The 23,591-nt window shown below is 40.3% G+C and overlaps 1 protein-coding gene across 1 annotated transcript in view; it reads left to right on the forward strand.

The window, feature by feature from the left end:
- The first annotated feature begins 3,602 nt into the window (after positions 1–3,602).
- The window catches only part of erfl3 (Ets2 repressor factor like 3), a 47,763-nt gene continuing 27,774 nt past the window's right edge, over positions 3,603–23,591 (forward strand). The window contains exon 1 of the mRNA XM_077720974.1: positions 3,603–4,347. Coding sequence (XP_077577100.1) covers positions 4,326–4,347 — 22 coding nt within the window. The 5' untranslated portion in view covers positions 3,603–4,325. The remainder of the gene's footprint in view (positions 4,348–23,591) is intronic.

Consider the following 23,591-nt stretch of genomic DNA (forward strand, 5'->3'; position numbering starts at 1 on the left):
CAGACGCTGGCCACAAAAAGACGCAAGGAATGAAAGGGAGCCTAAAGACTTTGTCAGTGTCTATGTAAAGACTCACAGTTGAGGCGGGCCGTGAATATCTTTCCGTAAAGCTCTCGCTTTTCCACCTCGTTGTGCTACAAAGGGGCGTTCAAAATGTTCCCTGAGGAAATGACTCGTGGTGTCGGAGTAAAGATGTAAAGTTAAATCTTTCACTTTGACAGACAAATATGGATGTTCATCAAAGATGACATAGAATTCTGTGCTCTTATACTGTGCTTTTGAACAGTATTGTTAAGTTGTATGTTTTATGTTTAGGCCCCATTGGAGGCCAAGTTACGAAATGCACAGCGCATTATCGTGTTGCCTTAATACATATGGCTATATTATCATATTTTTTGGACTATAAGTCGCACCTTAGTATTAAATGCACCAGCCTCAAAATGCACAATAAAGAACCTAAAAACCAGTTGCTCAAAAACCACTATATTCAACCCCAGTTCAAAGTATTTGTGACCTACTCATTGAAAAGACCCACAAAATATGACAACTTCTGTATTATTTCCGAGTATATTGCGCACACGTGTATAAAGTGCAGCCATAATTTGTGACTAAGAATTAGTATACATTTTTTTTCACTTTTTCTAAGCTGACAACAGGTATTGCACCAGTACTGGTAACTGGCAATTGTTGAACACATGTCACCATTACATTACATTTTATTCCCAACATATGGTACGGAAACCTGGCAAAACAAACTAATAGTAAAAAACAATTCTCAAATTTACAATTTTAAATCCTTAAAGTCTAATTCTTTATCATAATATTTAAAATTCATCATCATTAGATTTACCAAACAATTGATTCCATTCTTCTTGAGTTATTTTTTTCTAGGTCAATAGAACGGACTCTCACGCCCCATCTGGTGGACAAAGACAGTTTTACATCTCCCATTATAACTGGTGAGGAGACTTTTTTGCTTCAGTTTTTTGGTAGAAAATCTTTCGCGTTATACTCGAGTGAATATGGTCAATGCTCTGCTATCAAATATTACACGATACTCTGTTACGATGATTCATTTCTAAAAAGTTGTCCCATGTCGGCGGACATGTTTGTTTAACATTTTGTTACTCCGATAACAGTATACCGATACTGACTATAAGGATGTTCAACTGATTACAAGTCGCAAAGCCAAACAAAATATTTTTTTGAAGTTAGATCGTCCGAAAAATCTCGTTTCCCGTCAAATCCGAAGACTTTAGTCCTATTAGAGGAAACAACAATAAGAGGATGTGCTTCAAAAATGAGGAGGAGGGAAGTCGAATAAGAGTGATCGAGCTATTAAGTGAAGTGCTCGTGTGCGCGTGGAACTCGAGCACAGCCGATGACATTTCCAGGAAAATCTGCAGCACAGAACATTCTGGTCACTGACAAACAAGACGCTTTGCTCCTTTTCCTCCTCCTAACCCAAAATTATTCTTACCTACTCATCTCCTTCCGCAACTTTATGTATACGCATACAGATGATGCGTCTTGCCCCATTAATACGATTAGACGTGGGGCGTTACTGCTTAGACAGTAACACCTGCTTTCAGTAGTGGAGGCCTAAAGACTAAATAACGATTTCTTGTAATTGACGGTGACTGTGATGAAAGTCAGTCAATTGAAGAAGTTTAAAAAGCAAAAAAAATAAAATTCCAGGAATGTACAAAAGACCATGACCGTATTATTTGGACTATAAGTCGCACCACTCAAAAAATACACAATGAGTAGGGAAAAAAACAACATTTTTACCAGAAACTGATAACAAACATAAAATCTAACAATAGTAAAATAGAGAACAAAAGGCTAAACAGTTTTTCAGAGAAATATAGCCTAAAAAAATCTAATATATAAATATAAATATATAAATATAAACATATAAGTCACACTTGAGTATTAGTTGCAGGTCTAGCCAAACTATGAAAAAAGTGTGACTTATAGTCCGGAAAATACGGCATTTTTTTTGTAAATCTACAAACAAATAGCAGAGCGAGCAGAACTTTATTTTTTAACTTTGACAGGATTAACGTAATTTAAATATGACAACATCTGAATAAATACTTGTCATTTGAAAGCAGTTTACTTTTTTAAATCACTTACCTAATTTCACAATGACATTTCATGAATTGGAATACTACATATTAAATATCATAGTATTTCTCAATTCACTTAAGTTTTGATAACATTTTTTTAGGGATGTTTTTATGGCCCCACTAGTTTTCCTCATACCACACCTTGAGAACCACCGGTCAACATCTGGTGCAGGCAATACACAGGATGACAGCATCGCTTCTTTTTTTTTCTCATTTTTATTTCAAGTCCCTTATCAGGCCGCACAGAGCTTGCTTCCTGCGCTTGTCAGAGAATAGCCAGTGAGCAGGGAAGAAGAAATCCTGTTTGTAAATCACACCGTGGGGACGCTGGCTGTTGCTAGGGGGACTTTGTTTATTTTACTACTGCCTTCTCATGCTGTCAACAGGGGCCACCAAGTACTCCTGGCCCTTACCCAGCCTCAATCCGAAAAGGCCGGCAACGGACTTCAGCGAGCGTTTAACACCTCATCAGCTGAATATGTGATATGATTTGTATGCTTTTTTATGGGGTTGCACTATAACATAGATGGAATAAAGGACAATATATATGGCATGTCCTCCAGTTCAAATGGGTGCAAAACTACCACTTTTTTTTCTCTTTTCCCAACATTTGCAAATTGTAGAAATGGCTATTCCACATGGAAACAAAGTGAACTTCAAACGGTACCTGACTCAAGTGAGCTACAGTAGCAAAGGTCAAAGGTTGCCTTTTTATTGTTTGGCACCACCTGTTTCAAGTTTTCCTCAAGGCTAATCTCCACCGGCTAGAGCCTAATGATAACTTCTGAATAGCTGTCCATTGTAGTGAAATGGTTAATATTTCAATATTACTCTGTGGTAAATGTAAAAGCTGTTAACATTTCTTGCAACTTTGGCTTATCAATCACCGTCAATACCAGCTGATACATTAAAATCAAAATGTTGACTGAATTGAATGTTATATTTTTATTGTCATCGTTCAAGTATTATGAGATTTAAAGCTTCACCACAAAGTGCACAAATAATAACAACAATCAAATAAATAATCAATAATTAGATAACTTTAGATAACTTTATTCATCCCATACTCGGGAAACAAGCTACAAATAAATACTTTGTTGTCAACATAATAAGTAGTCAAGAACATTAAAAATAGGGAAATGCAGAAATAACAACAACAAAAAGACAAACAAATAATCAATAAATAATGATAAATAAATAAGAATACATATATAATCAATAAATAAGTAATACATAAATAAGTAGTCAACATAATAAATAACTAGTAGTAGTAAAAAATAGGTTTTAAACACACATTAACAGTTTTTACTTTGAATTCTTTCAGTTAAATTATAAGATTAAAATATGCTTAATAAGAGCTAAAAAATATTTCCTGTCATTTTGGGTTTGGCCTAAATGTCACAAAACCGAGGTATGACTGACGTCAGCACGAGCCTTTACGTGGTCGTGACGTCATCCGTAGGCGCGCTTGGCTTGTTGTCCAAGGCAACGTGCGGGTGAGCGAGAAAGGGTGAGAGAGGTGAGGTGACTAGCCACGTTACGAATCCCCTCCGCAAAGTTACGCTCCCCATCCGCCCCGACCTTGTACCCCCCCTCTCCACGACTCCCAGTCAATGTGGGCGGGCTTCGCGTGGAAGCGAACGGGGGGCGGGAGCGAAACACGACACCCAGAGGACAGAGCGAGGCGAGCGGGGAGAAGTAGAAGAAGGAAGGGGGCGGGACGGAAGAGGAGGAGGAAGAAGAAGAGGGCGACCGAGTGGACGAGTGGCGTGAGCTCCACACGAGCGGGCGTGCAAGAGAGGAGGAAAAAAAAAGTCCAAGCAAAAGCGACGTCCGAGCGCGGAGAAGTCAAGTCAAAACTCGGAGACATGTCGATCGGCGACGAGGATGCAGCCGAGGCGAAGTGATCTTTCGCCGGAGGCTTAGCGGAACAAGTTGCAGGAAGAGTGAAAGCGATCCTTTCCATTTGACTTCACCGTCTTTTTTGTTTCGTTTTTGCTTGTTGTTGTCTTTGTGAACAACTTTGAGAAGCATCGCCAAAGCACTACCGGACCCTAGTCTGCTTAGCTCCCCGGAGAGCGAGCCCTCTCGGTCGGGTTCGGAAAGAGGCGAAGTACCGCCTCGTTTCCTACCGAAGGAGGCCGAGAAAGTCGCACTCCTGTCGGCGGAGTTTCACTAACTTTTAGGCTTAAGATGAAGACGCCGGGAGACAACGGTAAGTTATTCCTGTCTTTTCTTACTTTTAGTGCACATCCATTACGTGTTATATTGTGTCCGATGAATTTGATGATATCATTTTTAATCAAGTTTTCCAATATGTCATAACTTGTCCTTTCTTTCTGCTGAGTTCCATTGTATTTATATTTAAATTATATTTATTTTGCTTTTTGATCATTGACCATGCTCTATTTCCACAAACCTGTTGATTTATTAAATAAGTCTTCATTTTTTTTTTTGCTACTTTAACTTTAGTTTTTATTATTCTCCTATTTTCACTAAAAAGTACTCACTATTGTTGTCTGATGTTTGTGAGTGGATTTCCCCAGATATATAGTCTGGCAATAACTCATTTCTCAACACTGACGTCGACAGACGTCCCATCCAAGTGTACTGGGAAGGTTGGCAGCGAACCAGTTCATACGGATAATACGTCTACCAGTGCCAAAAGTCATTTTAAATTCACAACAGAAGGCTTAATAAAGCCTCATGATTGGTCGTCTATCATTCTCAATGGCACGGAAGGAGTTTTAACTGGGGTTTTCCGGTAGTCTGCTGAGGTTTGTCTGTGTCTCTGTGTGAATTTGTCTAATTCCTGAAATGCTTGCATAAGTTTTTTCTTGTCAAAGCCAATCCTAAAACCCCATCACAAAGTAAAAAAGGAAGTGTGAGTATTCATGCCAGTAATTCAAGATTATTACATGTGTTCCACTAACAAATCTGACCCCCACCACCCCTTCAATTGAATCTCCTACTGTTCAAGTCCATACAGGTCATTGAAAAAAAATGTCTATGTATATGTATATGTATAAATGTATGTATATATGTGTGGTATGTCAATGCATTCATATTTAACAGGTTTTTCTCTCTGGAGTGGTGGGACCACTTTTTGCTCCCATCCCCCCTCCACCATGTCCCCTCCTGACTCCCGCTGCACCCATGGTTGCCCCCCCACACCCCCCGGCCCTCCACATTCCTACACATACACACACTGCAGCAAGATGAGGCTTCTAGGACATCCCATCGTGAACTTGTAGACCTTTTATTACGAGGAACTCTGTTAGTGCGGCCTTCTGGGAAGCTACTAAATATTGATTGTGTTTATGGGGCTGATGTATGCTGTGTATGCGTGTGTGTGTGCGTATTCAATCTTTAAATGTCAAGAGCAGGGTTTTTTCTCATCATTTTCTCACTGTGTTATGGCTAGAAATTTTGTTTTAGTTTGGCTGTGTGCTTGTGATAAAGCATAACCAGGCTTTAACGCCAGTTATTTTTTTATAGTCACGTTTTGGTGTCAAAAGAAAAAGTTTAGAAAACTTTGTTTTAAGATGGACTTCAGATGTGCTTTTTTTAACTTTAAGTTGGCTTTGGTTAATTGGGTACATAACAAGTAGTAGTGTTGAGAACAATGACAGGAACCAAACTATATCGGTGACGTTCCTTTTATTTACGACGGTGATGGAACAAATGATAACGAGCTAAACGTGTCTTGAAGGAATTAAACATCGGAGTCATTGGCTGATTTACATTTGATCAGACGAGACGACACCAACATGCTAAATAGTTTCTGTTATTCGACATTTTCATGTATTTTGCATGTAGTTGGTAAGATTGCATAGATTTGCTAATTTTATATTTAATTTGCCTAAATATAGAGAAATAATACATTTTAGAGCTACTCTGTCACCGCAATATTTTAGTTTAATGTTATTTTACTGTTCTAAAAGCATTTCTCATTGCATTAATTAACTTTTATGGCACCCAATTGCCGCAACTACCTTCCAGTCTGAATGGAGTGGACGTCTGTTGCTGTCAATGGTACTGAAACGTAATGATTCAATGCCAGACACTCCAGTTAAAATGGATTTGTCGTTCCTTGTTCTCAATGACAGTGAATGAGTTAATACATACTATGTCCTAAGACCGTCCTGTAATAGTTTAACCCCAGGATGTATTATTCCCTTCAGTTCCTGAGCAAATCATTTCCACTGTCATATCTAATCTTGTGTCATCACATGTCAATGTTACGTATCTTTAGGTCACTTAATTGATTAATCCCATGTGGGGGCATCTCAGAGACATTGCCTAACAACAAATCTGACCTTTTGTAGTGCTGTTTATTGAACTATCTAATCTGACCCTGCCCCGATCCGACTGATCTCCTGCTGTTCCCCGTGATTTGCAATCAGGACGCAAGTTTTAACCCTTAACCCCAGCGCTGTTTCCATTGAATGAGCCCGTTGAAAACGAATGTCGCCTGTTTAGTGAAAAGTTGCTTTTGTTTCCGAGCCACCGCTGGATATTGATGGTTTTGGCTATTTTCATTCCATTTCAACTCTATTTTAAATAATCCACAGGTTGCATTAACCTGGATGAAGTGTATTTCAAAGTACATTTTTTATCTTCTGTAGTATATTGTCAAATTTGATGCAAATAGTCTAACCCGAAAAGAGACAAAATCAGGCAATAGTGCAGAAATGATGCGATTACTAAGCATTACAATTTGAATGAAAATACCCTCAACATTACCATATTACTGTTTTTGGAAGTCTTATTGTTTATTTAACTGACACACCTCTCTCAAAAGGTAGTACATTTAGACAGTTCTTTTTTTGTTTGGACTTATTTAGTGTAGTAACTCAATAATATCAAGCTTTTCTTGATTGGGTACTGTAAATTCAAGCTTATTTTTCATTTGTGTTGACTGATATCTGCTACCTCTTTGTTTTTGTTTATCCTCATGTGAATTTGCCATGATTTTGATCTAAGAAAATCCTATTTTGTCCAAAACCCGCATTTGCAGAGTTCAGCTAGTTGAATTATGGAGTGTAAATCCATCTAGTATTTCTACTCCATACATACGTGCATGAGCAAAATCGATAAAACTTTTGCTCATTGTAAAAGTTTCAGTAAATAACTTTGTTTTCTTGTTTTTGCTGGTAAATGGTATTGCAATAACACAATCAATTCAAAATGCACAGAATCTTTTACCACCCAAAAAGCAAGTCTATTTCGTGCCTGGACGATATCCTGAACAGAACATGTTTTTTCTCAAAGTATTACTATAACTCTGACTTTACAAGTACTCTAGCTCAGGTTATTTATGGACCACATCGTATCATATTTTTCTGATTTACATTTCATACTAGCTACACACTCCATCCTCATTTCCCCCTATCTTCATTCATGTCCCTCTCTGATGGGATAAGGACTGGTGTGTCTCTTTGTACGATGGAATTGCATAGTAGCGGGACCCCTGGCTCTGGAGAGGCCATTGTGTGTGTAGGGAGAGTGGGACAATGGTGGGAGCGGGGGGCAGGCCCCGAGGCTGATTGTGCGTGGACTCGTGGGGGCCAGAGACCTCTCATTGTCCTCATAATGATGCAGAGTGTTGCGTGTGCGCCGCCTGCATGGTAAAGAGTTGGCTTCCACGACTAATTCCCATCATTCAACAGTTAACCATCACCTTTCTGCCTGTGCCGTGACACATAACACAAGCCCGCCTTGGGGTATAGCATTAAGGCGAGGCTCGTTGACCGCCGCGATGATGTGTACGATCTCACTCACATTGCTGACTGCAGCAAAAATAAACATCAACAACACTACAGCACATTATCCCGATACACTTTTACAGCCTGATTTACGGGACAGGGGGCCCTGCTGCGATCATGCTCAGCCAACATGGCTCAAATAGATGATGCCTTTTAAGAAAACTCCTTATCTTCTCTAAGACTAGCAGCAATGAAGCCGCAAAAAGCCCAAAGGGGGGATATCTCGTGATTTGGTTTTGTTCCAGGATAACACAAAAGCATCTGTTTGATGGAATTGGAATACAAACGCCTCGAAGCGCTAGTTGTCGTTATGGTTTTTCATGGAAGTTTTGTTATGGTCGTCAGCGACACCAAGTCTACCTCAATGCTTTCTAAAAGTAATATAAAATCGTTAGCCGGGTAAAAGAAAGTGGAATAGTTCTTGGCTCAAATTATTCAAGTACATTTTTAGGCAGTTTTATTAATGTAACAGATTTACGGGTACTCATTTTACCAAACTCTCAATCTCACGTAAAAAATTCCAATAAAATCTTCATCTTCACTTTTACATGCGTCACTCTGTTTTGATTGGGCTTGCACACAAGAGAGCAAACTGATAAAAAGATACTCCAGTCAAGAAAACACAGCTTGTTTTTTGATATAGTTTTCCAAAAAAATTGGATTTTTAGTAACCCCAAACTCAGATTAATGTGCAATGCACTATAAAAATAAAAGTAACAAAATCCATGTGTTGTAGTTAGTTGACAAATGACTTCTGCAAGAGAGGATGGAAGGTCGGAGGGTAGTTGTGAAAATGTCTGTATTTAGCCAGGAATGTGACCAAAGGGAACAATGTGCTCGGCCAGTCGACACTAATGGACCTCCCTGCTATTAGTCGCCCTTGACCATCAGGATCATTGGGGGACCGTGAGGTGGGGTGGGGGTTTGGACCCTGTACCAACAAGGTGGCCGTACCCTTGACGGAAACCACATTAACTACCCCATCTGACTATTGAAGTCCAATGGATTATTTTCTCTAAATGGCTGCAAAGTGGGGTTTGCAATTTAAAAGTTTACCGTGCAGCCTGACCAATCGTGGCCTCCGGCCATGGGTGATCACGCCATTGATTACAAAGTAGCTTGACCCCAAATGGACTGTATAAGTTACTGTCTGCTAATCGGCTGCCTGTGTGCATGTCTGTGCAGGATGGTGCCGTTGACTGATAACTTCTGGCAAACACATCCATGTGAATAATAGTACACACACATACACGCGGGGCTGCCTTTTTATTGGAATTCTTGGACCTCCCACATTCCTGCTTAGAAGGTTAATAGTTGCCGGCTGTGTTGCATTACGCATGAGGGGAAACACAACAGTCGGTATCTTCGCAAGCCGTTCCAGAACCCACTCACATTTGACTTGCAGGAGGCATGCGTTTACACACAGATGTATTCCTGCTGGCTATGAGGAACAAAAGCATTACAGTGTATTGTATTCTCTGAGATGGTGGACATCCGTCTCTTTTCAAAGTGCCTTGCCCTCGATTATTTGGAAGATCAACCAACAGTTAACAAATTGCCATAACTCTAATCAACCCTACTTTTCATTAAAGTTAATGTATTCACATTTAAAATGATCATACCACGTAAGCTCACTCAGTCTTAGGAAAGATTTGGGTATGACTATGGCTACTGTTTATTGCTTTGTGTATGACAATGCGATTTAACGTTTTAAAAGATTGAACATGATGAAACAATCGCTATGGTTGCTTTACAGTCAATTCCACATTGGCAAACAACGTTAAGTCCTTGGCTGGTATCCACAGCAAAAAAAAATGACCAACCCGTTTCCACTGCCGTACCTCCCAGTTTAATTCCCTTGGGCGGCTAATGTTATCAGTGCCAGCAAATGAGCGAAGAAAAACATGTTGAACCCAAAAACTTTATTGTGGAACATTCAGTAAGGTTGACCTGCGGCTGCCCATGCTTGCGTACGTGCACGTGTACGAAACCTAACACTGGGGATTTACGTGGCGTTATTGTCGTGGTACCGTGAGGTGAACGGCGGTGTGTTTTTGTAAGAGTATATGGAGTGTGTACACAAAAGAAGAGCGTTTCTAGGTGGGCAGCTGTGACTTGCATGAGTAGGTGCGTGTGAACGGTATTCGTTTTGAACTAAGCGTTTGTGCGTATCACAGGTGAGCACAGCCATTCTGAAACTGATCCGGACATTATCATACATACACACATGGATCAGGTGACCGTATTCCTGTGATCCTTCCAGATGAGAGCTTTTATTGTGTGGAAACAACATGATAACCTGGCTTGGAGATTTGCTACTTTTTCCACAATGAACAACGTCTAGATGGCCGCATCATTTAGCATTTGTGACACCGTCCCTAATGACATCACAGCCCTCGGGTTGTCATAATCCCCCTCACCCGCTCGCTCCCACCAACAGTAGCTCGGGCTGAGGCGGTGCTGTTGTAATGTATACTCCTAATCTTCTTGGATTAGCCCCAATAATGCCGGTCATGCTGAGGGTATCGTTATACGGCAAGGGCTCAGCGGGCAGTCAGGCTGATCACGTGCATTCCAGGCGGTAACTGAGCAGTCGAACAGTCTAGAATCCTTGGGAACGTAAAACGTGACCAAAGAGAATTTGAAAAAAAGGTTATGCAAAGTTTAAATGTGTCAAAGATTGTGCAATTTGGTAACTGAGTAATTAACAAAAACTGAAGAAAAAAAACAAGGAAATTAGTCAGAAAACAGCAATTTTTTTGTCGTATCAGGTTTTTTTTTTTTGGTCAACCAAAAGGAATATTGTTTCATGAATTGACATCAAATATAATCTCATTTTCTAATGGGTTATAGTAAAGAAAAACATCAACAGAAGTCAGTGTGTGCAGGAAGTGGAAACACTTTATTGTTGCTGTTACTATTTTAGTACTCTAAATTAACCATCCTTTCTCATTATGTCATTAACACCCATTATCAAAATACACACATATCCTCACCCCTATTCATGCTTATGGGTGTGTGTTCAATTGACTTCACATGCACGTATAATACGCCCATTAGCTGCGTAATCGTTTCGTTTAAACATTAATCTCTCCATTGTCAGAGGTCAAAGAAATTCCCAATTTGCATACCTAAATACTTTGAACAACTCTTTGAAATGAATGTTATTCATACTCGGTGTTGCCTAACGCTCTAAAGTGGCTAAAAAGTATCATTGTGACTAAAGAAGCAGTAGATTTACAACCAACATTGGCACTGAAAAACAGGAACAGTCCAACCAAAATTGGGATTTGTTGTACCCTCACAAAGGTTAACCTTTTTCCTCTTGAGCTCACAAAGATAAGTACCAGTTGAATCACTCTTGTTGTGTTCGAGATCACGGTATCTAAGACCAATAATTGCCCAAGATGAGACCTTGCCAACCCAATAAATGCAACTACGTGAGTCTGAATCCGAGGAACCTCATATTGTGGATCTGTTGCCTCAAAGGCCCTATTGCATAGCAGTCCAATAAATTTTTGGTGCTTTTCAGGCCTTAGGAATTCAAAAGAAATTAACGCATTTGAAAAACACGGTCATTTTCACCCAATTCCTCTGAAATTCCTTGATTCAGGCTGATTTCCAAACCCTTGATACTTTGCTATTAGAAGAACTGTAAACAGATCCATTTCTTATTATAATCCATTAGAGGGAGTTCATTCTTTGATGGGAAAGTTCAGTTTGAATGTGCTGATATTACCTAAATTTTAACATCAATTTAACACACCAAAGTAAGGTACAATCGGTTATACGTTCATGTATAGCAGGGGTGGCCAGGTCTGGTCCTCAAGAGCCCCTATCCAATCTGTTTTCCATATCTCCCTCCACCAACACACCTGAATCAAATAATTTGGATCTATATCAAACTTCTGGGCAGCTTGCTCTTGAGTTTATCATTTGATTCCTGTATGGTAGAGGAGAAAGATATAGAAAACAGATTGGTTAAGGGCTCTCGAGGACCAGACTTGGCCACCCCTGATGTAAACTAATGCATGCAGTGTAGTTAGCGTCCCCCAATTTGCATGTGACAGACTGACCTACTGTCCCTGGACCTTCAAATGCAGGAAGGTGGTGAGTGGCGCTCCTACTAACCCCTCTCTAACCCCTCCAGTCCACTCCCTACAAAAAGGCAGCAGTGTTTGAATAGTTCCCCTGGCTATTTTTATCTGGGAATCTGCCTCTGTGCTGGCCAAAGGAAGAAAGGGGGAAGGGGTGTGAGTGTATATGTGTGTGTGTGTGTGTGTGTATAGGACAAATATCTAATCTAATTTTGGCTGATGGGAAGTCACTACAAGAACCTCCATGCTGCCCACATAGTGGCAACATTTTGTGCGTATACGTGTGGTTGGCAGTTGGGGTAATGAAATGCTGTCTGGCGCCAAGTTAAACTTTCTCTCTTGTCACCCCTTCCTCCATTATATCCCCTTCCCCCTTCACTTTTCCTTGTCTCCCGCCTCATGTAAGGAATGCGAGCTCACGTTTGGACTTTTCTCAGCCTTTCCTCTTAACCTCCGTGTTCAGACTTGTCCCCTCAGTTTGAACTTTGAGCCAACACCTCACGGCTCGACATGCTGTGTGTTCCAAAAGGCGCGGCTTTCAGCGCCAGTCAAATGTACAATGTGACTTGTTTTTTATCAAAAGATTGAAAAGAGTGTACGTGTGGTTTTTGGAAACCAAAGCAGGCATTCTCTTTGCGTGAGCTCAACAACAGCTGGGCTGTTTTTGAAGATTCAGGTGCAGATGCTCTATAATCACATGCCAAAAAAATACCGCGTGGCCAGTCTGGCAATAAAACTGTATTTATAGAAACATTTCCACAAAGTTAGGGTTCCCGTTGAGTTCGTTTTCTTGAGGTACGATTTGGAATGGTAAACTCAGTTTTGGCTTGATGAACCTGATCTGAGTGAGTTTCCACTGTGGCGTGTGTAGGCGTAACAGCCATTAATGAGTCATTGGGTCTAACCGAAACCAGACTTTTGTTACGCATACTGTCGAAAAACTGCGGACAGGCTTACTTGTCAGAATTTAGATTGTTGATTAATCATGTGGTGGGGATGTTGACTGAGTCTTAACAAGTTTAAGTCTGAATCAGAACAAAGTGATGAGAAAAATACTAACAATTTCTGGCACTATTAGTGTCGACTCTTTGAAACAGAAGCTTAGAAGATTTAAACCTCGTTCAAAATGCTTTCTCAGCATAATGTTGCACCGGAGGAACTGGAGTTTATTCGCATGTTGCATTCAGTTCAAGTGAAAGTAACAGTGTGTTGTAATATGTCAATTCCAAAGAGGCGACCAGAAGCCAAAATGCCATCAACTATTGAAGTTAACTGTTTAATTTGCCAACTGCCGGGGTTGTATCAAAGGTATTAAAAGCAATTGTTGCTGCTACTGTGTCTTTGAACATCTAAAGGCACAACGTGCTCTGTTTGCCAGACTGTTGTGCTTTTTGATTGTCAATTTGTTGTTGACTGTCTCAGACTTGGACTTATAACAACAACGTAGACATTAGACTATGCTGGTGACTGCAGTATGTCTGGCTACACCCTGAAGCTTTATGTTATCCTTAAAAGTTTAGACATTGGAAACACATGAATAGACTACACTGCAAAGTGATGTATTTTTGAGGGTTTCGTTTCCAAGTCAATTTCTAGAATGTCATGCCAAATCTTCATCTGTCTTTCATAATCTTCTTGTTCAATGTGTTTCATGCTAATTTCAAATCCCAGTGATCCCCAAAATGATGGCTACCATCTGATTAACTGGAGCAGATGGAACTATTTAACTACTTGAGATGTTTTCGAAGTAACGCCGGTGTTTGTGCACGCAAAACCCACGCAAAAAACACACCCACACGCCAACGTGTTCATCTCTGTAGGGGAGTGAGATCTTTATAAGCATCGATTGACCTTCCCGTCCCACCACCCGCTGATGCCTCTTGCTATCACTCCTGTGTCACCAATCCGTGCTGGAATACCCCAGTGGCGGATCCTCTTCCATTAACCTCCTCCTCTTCTTTCCAACCCCCTTCATACTATCTCCATGGCTTGTCCTTTATATCTCTCATCTTGCCTTCTGCAACACTGATTTAGGAGCTTACTTACTCACAGATACAACGTTGATATCTCTTAACATTACTCTGCTAATGATCTAACAAAATTCACAGCTAATATTAGTGATCTATAGTGTTCCTAAAGAACAGACTCATGGGATAAAGATGGGGAAAAATGCCAGCTTTTCCAGGCAATGAGAAAGGGTCTAGTGTTCATGTACTCCCAAACCTAAAAAAAAATCCCTTCCCGAGGTCACTCAGATGTTAGACCTCCAGCTGGTATCGAGTTCAAATGCCCGCATAAATCTTTTTACAGTCATACTAACATCCTGACAAAATGCTTTTGTCTTTGCTCTTTTCATTTCTCATTTGTGTTGTTGAATGTGTGTAGGGTGGCTTAAGAGAAACTAAATAATGCATCAGATCATTGGAAAGGTATTTATAGGAAAGCGGAGAGATTAAAGATTAATGCTTCTGCCGGCCATCAGTGCTGAGCATCATGTAGCCAAGTGTTCTTGCACACACATGAATACACGCACAAATGGACGCACACCTGGAAACAGGCTTGTCTTGTAAAACCTCTTTGCTAGTTTGTACATTGCAGCAAAGTCACTTTGTACATTCCATCTTGGAGTGCTGTTGTTGGATAGGATTGAAGTAAGATATCTATCACTTTTATTAATATGCACTTTAGCGACTTGAATCAGAAGACAGATTCTCAAATTTGACCTGATTGTTGTATGTAAGCCCTCCTCTTTAAATGAAACTGTAGACCAATGATCCATTTGGCTACAGAATGACATTAGTGTCTTAAAAGGTGTGTGTTTCCGTCTGTGTGTTTGCCCTAGTCTTTTTGTATGGCAGCCCTGCCTTCCCATTATAATAGTTTTATCCATGTCCATTTTTAGTATCAGATGTGACCTCGTGAATTACATAACTAGTTGGCAATTGCACACAGTTCTGGCAGACGCAAACACAGGCTGAAAAGACATACAAACAAAAAAACTGATTTAATGACTAGCACAGAAATTTATGTCGTGACCAATCACAAGGTGGGAGGAGAGAAGATAATTGTTAATAAAGGAGGGGAGGAGGAGTTGTGACCAAAAGCAAACTTTCACACTTTGTCGTGACCAAACAGTCGTATCAGAGCTATAACAGAGTACCCACGTGTATTTGCCTTTTCTAAATGCGTACATTATGGAAGTTTATTAGCAGCAGTGTCTAAAACAGCTGCGGAATACAGTGTTTCAGATCAAAAAGAACATTTTTGATAACGTTTCACCTGACTATTCAATGACCAAAATATCGTTTCAACTATAAAACATGGAGACAATTGGGTTTAATGGTGTCGATTGATAAGGAAATTAATAGAATTTGATCAGACATTTTTAAGGTAGGTGTTAATGTGTTTCCGACTAATTGATTAGTAAGATCTTGTGTTGCTAAGGGTGCCGCTAATTAATGAAAAGGAGCAATCACGACAAGGCACGACAGCTCTGTTCGTCACAAAACACGCAATTTCAAGAAAAAAACCTTAATGATTTGATGACTACCCAGTGGGAGTGATGAATTGTTCAACACATTTCATATCAATAATGATGATGCGCTTGTGTACACGTCACCATGGAAACGAGTCCTAAGTGCAGTACATCGGTCTCTTTCAGAAATGGGGTAAATAGAGAGATTGCAAATGAAAGAGCTCTTGTGTACATTTGAGTGAGTCACGTCAGGGTCTTGTAGGCTTGTATTGATTTATTCGCGGGTCCCCCACCGCAACGCTCTTCACATGTGTGTAGGTGTTTTCGTCTGGCCCAGGATGCGCTAGGTTCTTAGGACCAATTCTGCTTTGGGTTCGTTGGCTGAGAATGACCAGGTCTACCATTTGTGCCACAACATGAAGGATTTCAATCTTAATTCCCAACCATATAGCACTGTTTTGCTTATTTCTGTGTAAAACAATTTCGCACCAATGTCCAATCAGAGCTACGATCTGTTTAAACGGCAAATGCAGATCGATGCTTGATCTTCTGGAATGGCTGGAATGTGGCATGTTTGCAGTATATCTGTAAACAAAGCCTCGGAAATAACAAAGAGAAAGACTCATACTGCTTTTGTCCATGTAGTTTATAACACTAGAAATAGCATGCTGACTACTCATGGCCTTTTTAAAGCTTGACCAGACCGACAGATGAACACTTAACGACAACTAGTTTCATTGTGCAAGATTATTTGTACAGCTTAACGCGGTTCGCTGTAACCGCATTAAGAAGGATTGGATGCCATTCATTTCCCATAGCTTGAAAGCCATTGACACAGAGTAACCTGTTTGGTTTTCATGATGCTGGAACATAAGCATAAACATTTAGGATTGTTTTCATTCCAGCATGTCATCATTTGATGAGATCCTTTTAAATGACCTAGATAAATTAAATACAATCTGACTAATGTTGACCACTAGAGAAACTAGCTTGAATTCATTCATTATAGTGTGTATGCTCTTAAAAACACAAAGCAAAGTATATGTGTTGGTTGTTATTCCATGCGGAGGTAATTTTGTGCACCAGAGTGTATGGACTCTTACATAATAGCATGCTGCCACTGACAGAGGGTAGAAAGTTCATCTTGCTATCTCCCTTCATGTTGTCAATCAATCTTTCATTTCCGTCAACTTCCTTTCTTTTGTTCACTTACTGCTTTATCACCTTTCTTCTCGGACTTTCAGTTTTTTGTTGTTTTTAAGTGCAACCCATATTGGATCCACACAGCAGGATTTTCTAGAAATAATATCAGAAAAGTAGTAGTGAATGAGTTTGGGTGTCTGTAAACATTTGGCACAGGATTTAGAATGGGATCACTTATTTGTGGTCAGGAGTCAGTTGGAGTCGAAATTCACTCTTGTGTGTTTCCCTGAGACGGACATTCTTTCTGTAATTCACAACTTCCTCAAACTGCTTATCCTTGCCAGGGTCATGGGGTGCCGGAGCCTATCTCAACTCACTTCAGGTAAAGTCGGATGGACAGGTTTTTAGTCAGTTGTATGGCACACAAAGACAGACAATCATTCGCGCTAACAAGTGTAAATCGAAGTCATGCCGTCCGCAAAATGACATCGGGTACTTCAAATTTAACGTCAACCAACTTGAAGCTTCAATAGAAAAAAAACAAAAATCAATAAACACTGAGAGAGGTTAATAGAACTTAAAAAATCAACATTAAGCAGAATGGACGTTATTTAAGTCTGAAAGAAGTACGCTATGCTACAGGGGATGCTTCTGGAGGTCCTTATGCCCCTTTCCCTCCTTTTGCTGTATTTTGCTCTACGGTTACATCACCATCAGCCTTTCACTCTCTTTCTCCCTTTCGCTCTGCTCTCACTTTGTCAGTCTCTTACATAACATCAAGCTTTATTTTCCTTCATTCGACAATTTTAATCTCTACCCATGAGTCAGTGTAGAGTTGACCTGCTGCTGTCTATTTAACAAGGGGCAGATCAATGGTTGTAACTGTAAAAGGGATTTTCATTCAATTAAAACTTCTTTATCTTCAGGGGTTTTAACAATGACATTTCATTATTCTTTAAATTCAATGTATGAGATCATTGTCACAAAATTGGTGATTTATAGCCTTAGATTTTTGAAAAATGTAGTGATTTTGAATACTTTCCGAAGATTTATTAATCTAAGGCACATTTAGAAAAAATAAAAATAATAAACAGGTAAGAAAAATAAATAGTCAATTAGTGTTCTGTGCAACATGTTTAAAAAAACATTACCTTTTCCATCTGTTACTTCATTTCATTAGCCCAGATGGATGAATAAGGAACTATTATTTTATGACCAATTAAATGTCATTGGGTAATTTCCTGCTGTAGGCACACATCATCTCTCACGGCACCCTCTTCAACATTGTAGCTTGGAATCACTAGCCGCCAACGTTTCGACCCGTTCAACATGATAAAAATTCCCTGCACATTACCAAACCAAAATACCTGAATGAAATCTAACCACCTCATTGGATGGCAAACTTGTTGGCTGTGGTGACAGCCATGATTTGCCAACAATACTCACAAGCTTCCTTATTGGCTACAAATACTTTGGCGTTCATTCATAACTGTTTTTTTCCCAAGGGTTTCTAACACATTCATTTTCCGTACCGCTTATCCTCACAAGGCTCGTTGGGGTGTGCTGGAGCCTATCCCAGCCAACTATGGACAGCAGATGAGGGACACCCTCAATTGGTGAGCAGCCAATCACAGGGCACATTGAGAAGGACAACATTTCTAACACATACACACACAAAAGCACAAGCAAGTACGCTGGTTGGCAAGCTGGATTGGATGGCTGGCAGCGATGTCTGTGATGTCTGTGTGAGGTGAGTGTTGCATAAGGCTGATCAACACTACTTAAGCGTGTCCCCTAAAGCTGATTAACAAGCCGGTCGAGCAGGGTGAACGAAACAGCGCCGGGTGCTGGAAATGCTGGCACAAGAAGGGAAAGTGGTGACAGGCGGTGACACCACGTGTTTACAACGAGATCAGCACAGGCGCATAAACACCCTGTGCTCTGCCCTTTGTGGCGTACCCGCCACCCGCTGTTGCGCAGTGTGCACTTGCAAGCCTGTATTTCTATACGCCTTAACTTACCACCATTTCTCAAGTATCATAAGACACCACAAACTGGCAACTTTCTAGCTGAAATTATACACTTATCATCAAATTGTGTGTGCTGTGACAATATCAACCAACATAAGGCACCATTCATATGTCTTGATCACTCACAGACCTTAAAAAATGTCCAAGTTTCAAAGGAAACTTATTTCCCAGCCCAATTTTTGCAATTAAAATGATCAATCAGTCTTATCGAAGCAATTGAACCTTAACCTTAAACCTTATTTACAGATTTTTTAAGGAGCACTTTACAATTTTTCATTCTGTTTGCATATTTACTACTTGCCTATTCACTTGCCATATTTTCACGACTATAAGGCTCACTTAAAAGTCTTACATTTTCTCCAAAATAGACAGGGCGCCTAATAATCCAGTGCACCTTATATATGGATTTTTTTAAAAAAAATGGGTCATTCATTGAGAGTGCGCCTTATAATGCGGTGCGCTTTATAGTCGTGAAAATACGGTATTTACCAACCTTTGGGTAAAACATTCCTTTTTCACTGAAATACTTGTTGCTGTCTGTCGTCTTATTAACCTAGATGAAACTCGTTCCAAATATCTATGGGCACATCCTGTCTCTTTACACAAGCTAACATACTGGCGCGTTAAACCCCCTAATCGTGTGTGACCTCTTCCCACTTCTCTTCTTTCAACGCCTGCCCACGGCACATGCATACACATACAACACACACATACACACACACCTTTTCCGACAGATGTGGCCAGAGGCTTTCACCATCCTCTAAAATTAGCTACAATAAAAGAATAGCAGGAAAGTGCACAGGGCAAGGCAGCACAAACAAGACTGATGGACAGAGGCACCAGAAACAGAGGAAGGAACAGGTTGATGTGACTTGGTGAAATAGCCTGTATGTATTTTTGGTACTGTTGACACACGCTGCTGACGCACAGGAAACGTCAGGGAGCACAAATCCTAGCCGTCACTGGCCATTTATTACGTATTGTTCGCCTGCCCGTGTGAAAAACGTATTTGATTTTGAACTTTTCGTCCACGTCAGTGCTCGCTTTCCAGTCTTTTATTGGGATGTTTTATACTATACAGTAATCCCTCGAGTATCGCGGTTAATGTAGGTCAGACATAATCGGAAAATTGCGAAGTAGGGTCACCCCTATTATAACTTGTTTTTTCCCTTCAGTGGTGAGTCCTTAGAAGCAAAAGTGGCTTCCACTTAAGAGTTTCATTGGCAATTTTCACATTTTTAGTCACTTTTTAATAAAGTCTTTATGAAATCAAATAAATAAATAAAAAATGTATCGCGGAAAAAATCGCAAAGTAAAGAGTTCGCGATAACTGAAGATGCGTTAATCGAGGGATTACTGGATTTGGGCCAATTGTTTTTGATTGAATCTTCTTCTGAAATTCAAGACACAATTTGATGACATGCACATATTTGAAGGAGACACAATCATTTCATGATTTTATGAGCATCCCAATTAGATCAACAAGTATCCCTTCCACTTGTTGTGTAGAAACTTGTTTTGGGTGTATTTTTAATTGTTTTTTTTAAAGAAAACACTCTGGGCAACTGCTTTTTTCACCCTTGAATACCTTTCGAGTGCGAGAGCCGTCGCCGGGAACACCGCAACAGGGAGAAAAACACTGTTCCCGTGGGCCAGCCAACTATTCTGCACACAACAGCTCATAACAAGAAGCAAACAAAAATCAAAAGCATGTAAAATTCACATCTGACAGAGATGGAATAATTGGGTTTTTGTAGCGTATACTCAAGATAAATTCAGTGACGTAAGAAGACTTATTCAACGCTGTCTGCCATTTATAGCAGTAGGTGTCTAATCCACTTTGACTGCCACAGCATATACACCTGTGAACAAAGTGATTGATAGTGAATGAGTTCATATCTTTGTTTATGTAAGAATCTAACAATACATGACCTTGTTTTTCCTTATCAAACAAGTGTTTCAAGTTATAAATTAAGGCATTAAGAAGAGTTCCGCCTCAGGAACCAAAATCAAAGCATCAGCACATTTCTGATTCTTCTGTTTCACATTATAAATATTGTTCATTGTATTAGTTTGCTGGCCATTGCTGAACTTTCGCTCAATAAATAAGAGACTGGTTGACAGGTGTTTTCTATGAACATATTTTAGATATAATTTGTCAATTCTAAATCGTCTTATGCTATGCTATGTCGTGTTTGAATCCATCTGTTTCTGCTGTTACACTCAGTGAAGCTGCAGACCGTTGCGTTAGCCTCTAGTAGTTGTCCGTTGCTACTTACCATATGCTTGTCATATGTGACCAACTCTCCATGTGAATTATGGAACTTAAATACAAATCACATGTATTTTTTTCTTCAAAATCAAAGCTGAATATTTCTTTTGAAATGATAATGACCTAAGGATTTCATTTTTCAGTATCCATTTTAGGGTTTATTATATCAGATCATTTCATAGATTTTTTAAAGTATGGTGTCTAGTGCTGCTTCAATTGTAGATAAGGCCTGAGCTGGTGCACTTTTATGCCGTTTGGTCAATAAAATGATTGAAATTGCACTTATGGCCTTGACCAATTGCATGGGCGATGTAGGCTTCATTATATTACCTAACATTGATGCGTTTCCTTGTGTGGTTCACGAACCATTTTATTTTCCTTGTTAACTGTGAAATAATAACAAGCTTTGAACATTTGCTGTCTTTTAATTACTCACTCGGGTTCAATGAGAAAAGACGCCGTCACTCTCGCAGAAGTCGTAAAAACTTGAGTGACATTGAGTTCAGACTTAATTAAATTGACAACAGGAAAATCAAGTCGGCGGCTAGCGACGCTTACAAACAAATCGATTAGAATCCCTTCATGCGTGCGTCATTACTGACTCAGAGCGCCAATGCATTTAAAATTTGGTCTTGACGATGCCTGGTTTGCCCGCCCCTGCTTCGCACTCGACTAGCACACTCTGGTCTCCTAGCAACCAGACACCTCAGGCCCCAAAAATAAACCTCTCCTTTGCTGAAGAAAGACATTGAACAACAAAACAAAATAAATGATAAAGATCATTAGTCCTTGCGGACTCTTGAAGAGAGTCGGATTACACAATGTGAGCTGAGGCAGGCAGAAGTGAGCGGGGACAGCAACAGGTAGTCGTCAGGCGACAGAGTTCTCTGCTACAACGCTTTGTGTGTGTGTTACTTCACCCTCCTTGACGCTGCTCAAAGCAAACAAGTCTGCACTGAGCGAGCGACAGGCTGGCAACAAGGCTGCCATTAAGCAATTCGAATGGAGATTGTACATAGGAACTGTAAAAAAAAATAGAAGGATCCTCATTTTAGTGTTTCTTGAATACCTTTGAAGGTTTAGCGCTTCTTCACCATACTTACAATTTAAGATGTACAAAAATCATCAAAAGATATGCCAATGCTGTTCCTTTTTTGACTGAATGCAACAGTAATCAGCAGCAGGCAGGAAACTGAGCTGTCAATGTGATGGAAAAGAAGGGTCTGACTTCCCATCACGCTAGAGTGGGACATTCCAGGAAGCCTATAGCCTTCCTGAAAGTGACACCCCTTTTTTTTAGACAGAACATGTGGTTAGCCTTCCTCACCTAACTCATGCCTCATCTAATTTACATCTGCATGCCAAAGTCACCTTTGATGGCAATGTCACAGTGATTGAATGGCATCGGGGGACAAAAAAAAAATCCAGATCTTCTAATGATTTAGCTCCACAATTAGTTCATAGGTGTCATTTTGAGTCGAAAGATACTTCGACAAGTTCATTTTAAGACAGGCCTGTTGCAGTAACTTGCTTGTCTGGCATGAAAATAACAGCTACTCGAATGATTACTTTTCTTAAAACCACACGTGATGAGGCCAAATTAATGAAAGCCTGAAATGTTAGTGTGGGGTGCTCGGCGTCCTTACATGCTCCTCCGCACAGAGCTCTCAGTCAAATGTGAGCGCAGCAACGGCGGCGAGTGTAGGCAGCGTGTTGTTGAACCAGAGGTGAAGTGTCAACTGGCTGCTCTCGAGCTGCTGGCTAGAGAAGTGCATTAACAGCCGCCCGCCAGCCCGGTACAGCGACTGAAGGGGGGAGAATACAGGCGCCTGTGGCTTGTAACGTGCTCCTGTTATGCCTTAACAGCTTTCCCCTAAAGGTTACTTTGAAGAAATTATTAGGCCATCACTTTAAAAAAGCACATCTTTAAAAAATTGTGTAAAATGGGTGTCAAACTGGTTCCTTCAAAGGCTGCAGTGGGTGCAGGTTTTCCTTCAAACCTTTTGCAAGTGGAATCAATTGATTGAAGTCAGAGATACTACTTATTTTAGAAGATACGGCATTGGTTAAAGTCTCCTCACTAGATCAATTGGAACAAAATCCAGGTCCCAGTAAATGGAATCAGTTTGATTATCCGTTAATAATCAAATCAGGTCAATCATTGTTTCAAATTAATATTAAATAACTAAAATGGCACTCAAATACTCCAACTCTGGAGACCAAGAGAAAGCTCTACTGCTAGTGAGACAATATTGTTCTGGCCTTTTTAACACACTCGGGGGAACCCATTGGCACACAAACACACACTCCCAACAGGCTTGTTTATGAGTGTGATTATGCACCTAAAAAAAGTAGTAGTCCTGCACACCTGAGTGCCGCCTCAGGTGCAACGCCGTCGGGCCTTGGCGTGTGTTAGCTCGCCATGTTTTTGTGTCTCTTTTTTTGCTTGTGCTCTTTTTAGCCTCACGGTTCCCGTGTGAAAAAGCTGGCCCATGTGTGCACGTGTGTGTGTGTGTGTGTGTGTGTATCTCGTCGAGCTCCCATCAGACCCAAACGCCCGGTGTGTGTGTGCGCGCCTTGTGTGCTTGTCTACATGTTGCCAGTTGCGTCGTTGTGTTTAGTCTTCCCAGGAGGTGCCAGACCAGTGTGTCCTCAACCATGAGTCTCCTGCCAG

The sequence above is a fragment of the Stigmatopora nigra genome, chromosome 7, assembly GCF_051989575.1.
Source record: "Stigmatopora nigra isolate UIUO_SnigA chromosome 7, RoL_Snig_1.1, whole genome shotgun sequence".
In the NCBI taxonomy this organism is placed as follows: domain Eukaryota; kingdom Metazoa; phylum Chordata; class Actinopteri; order Syngnathiformes; family Syngnathidae; genus Stigmatopora; species Stigmatopora nigra.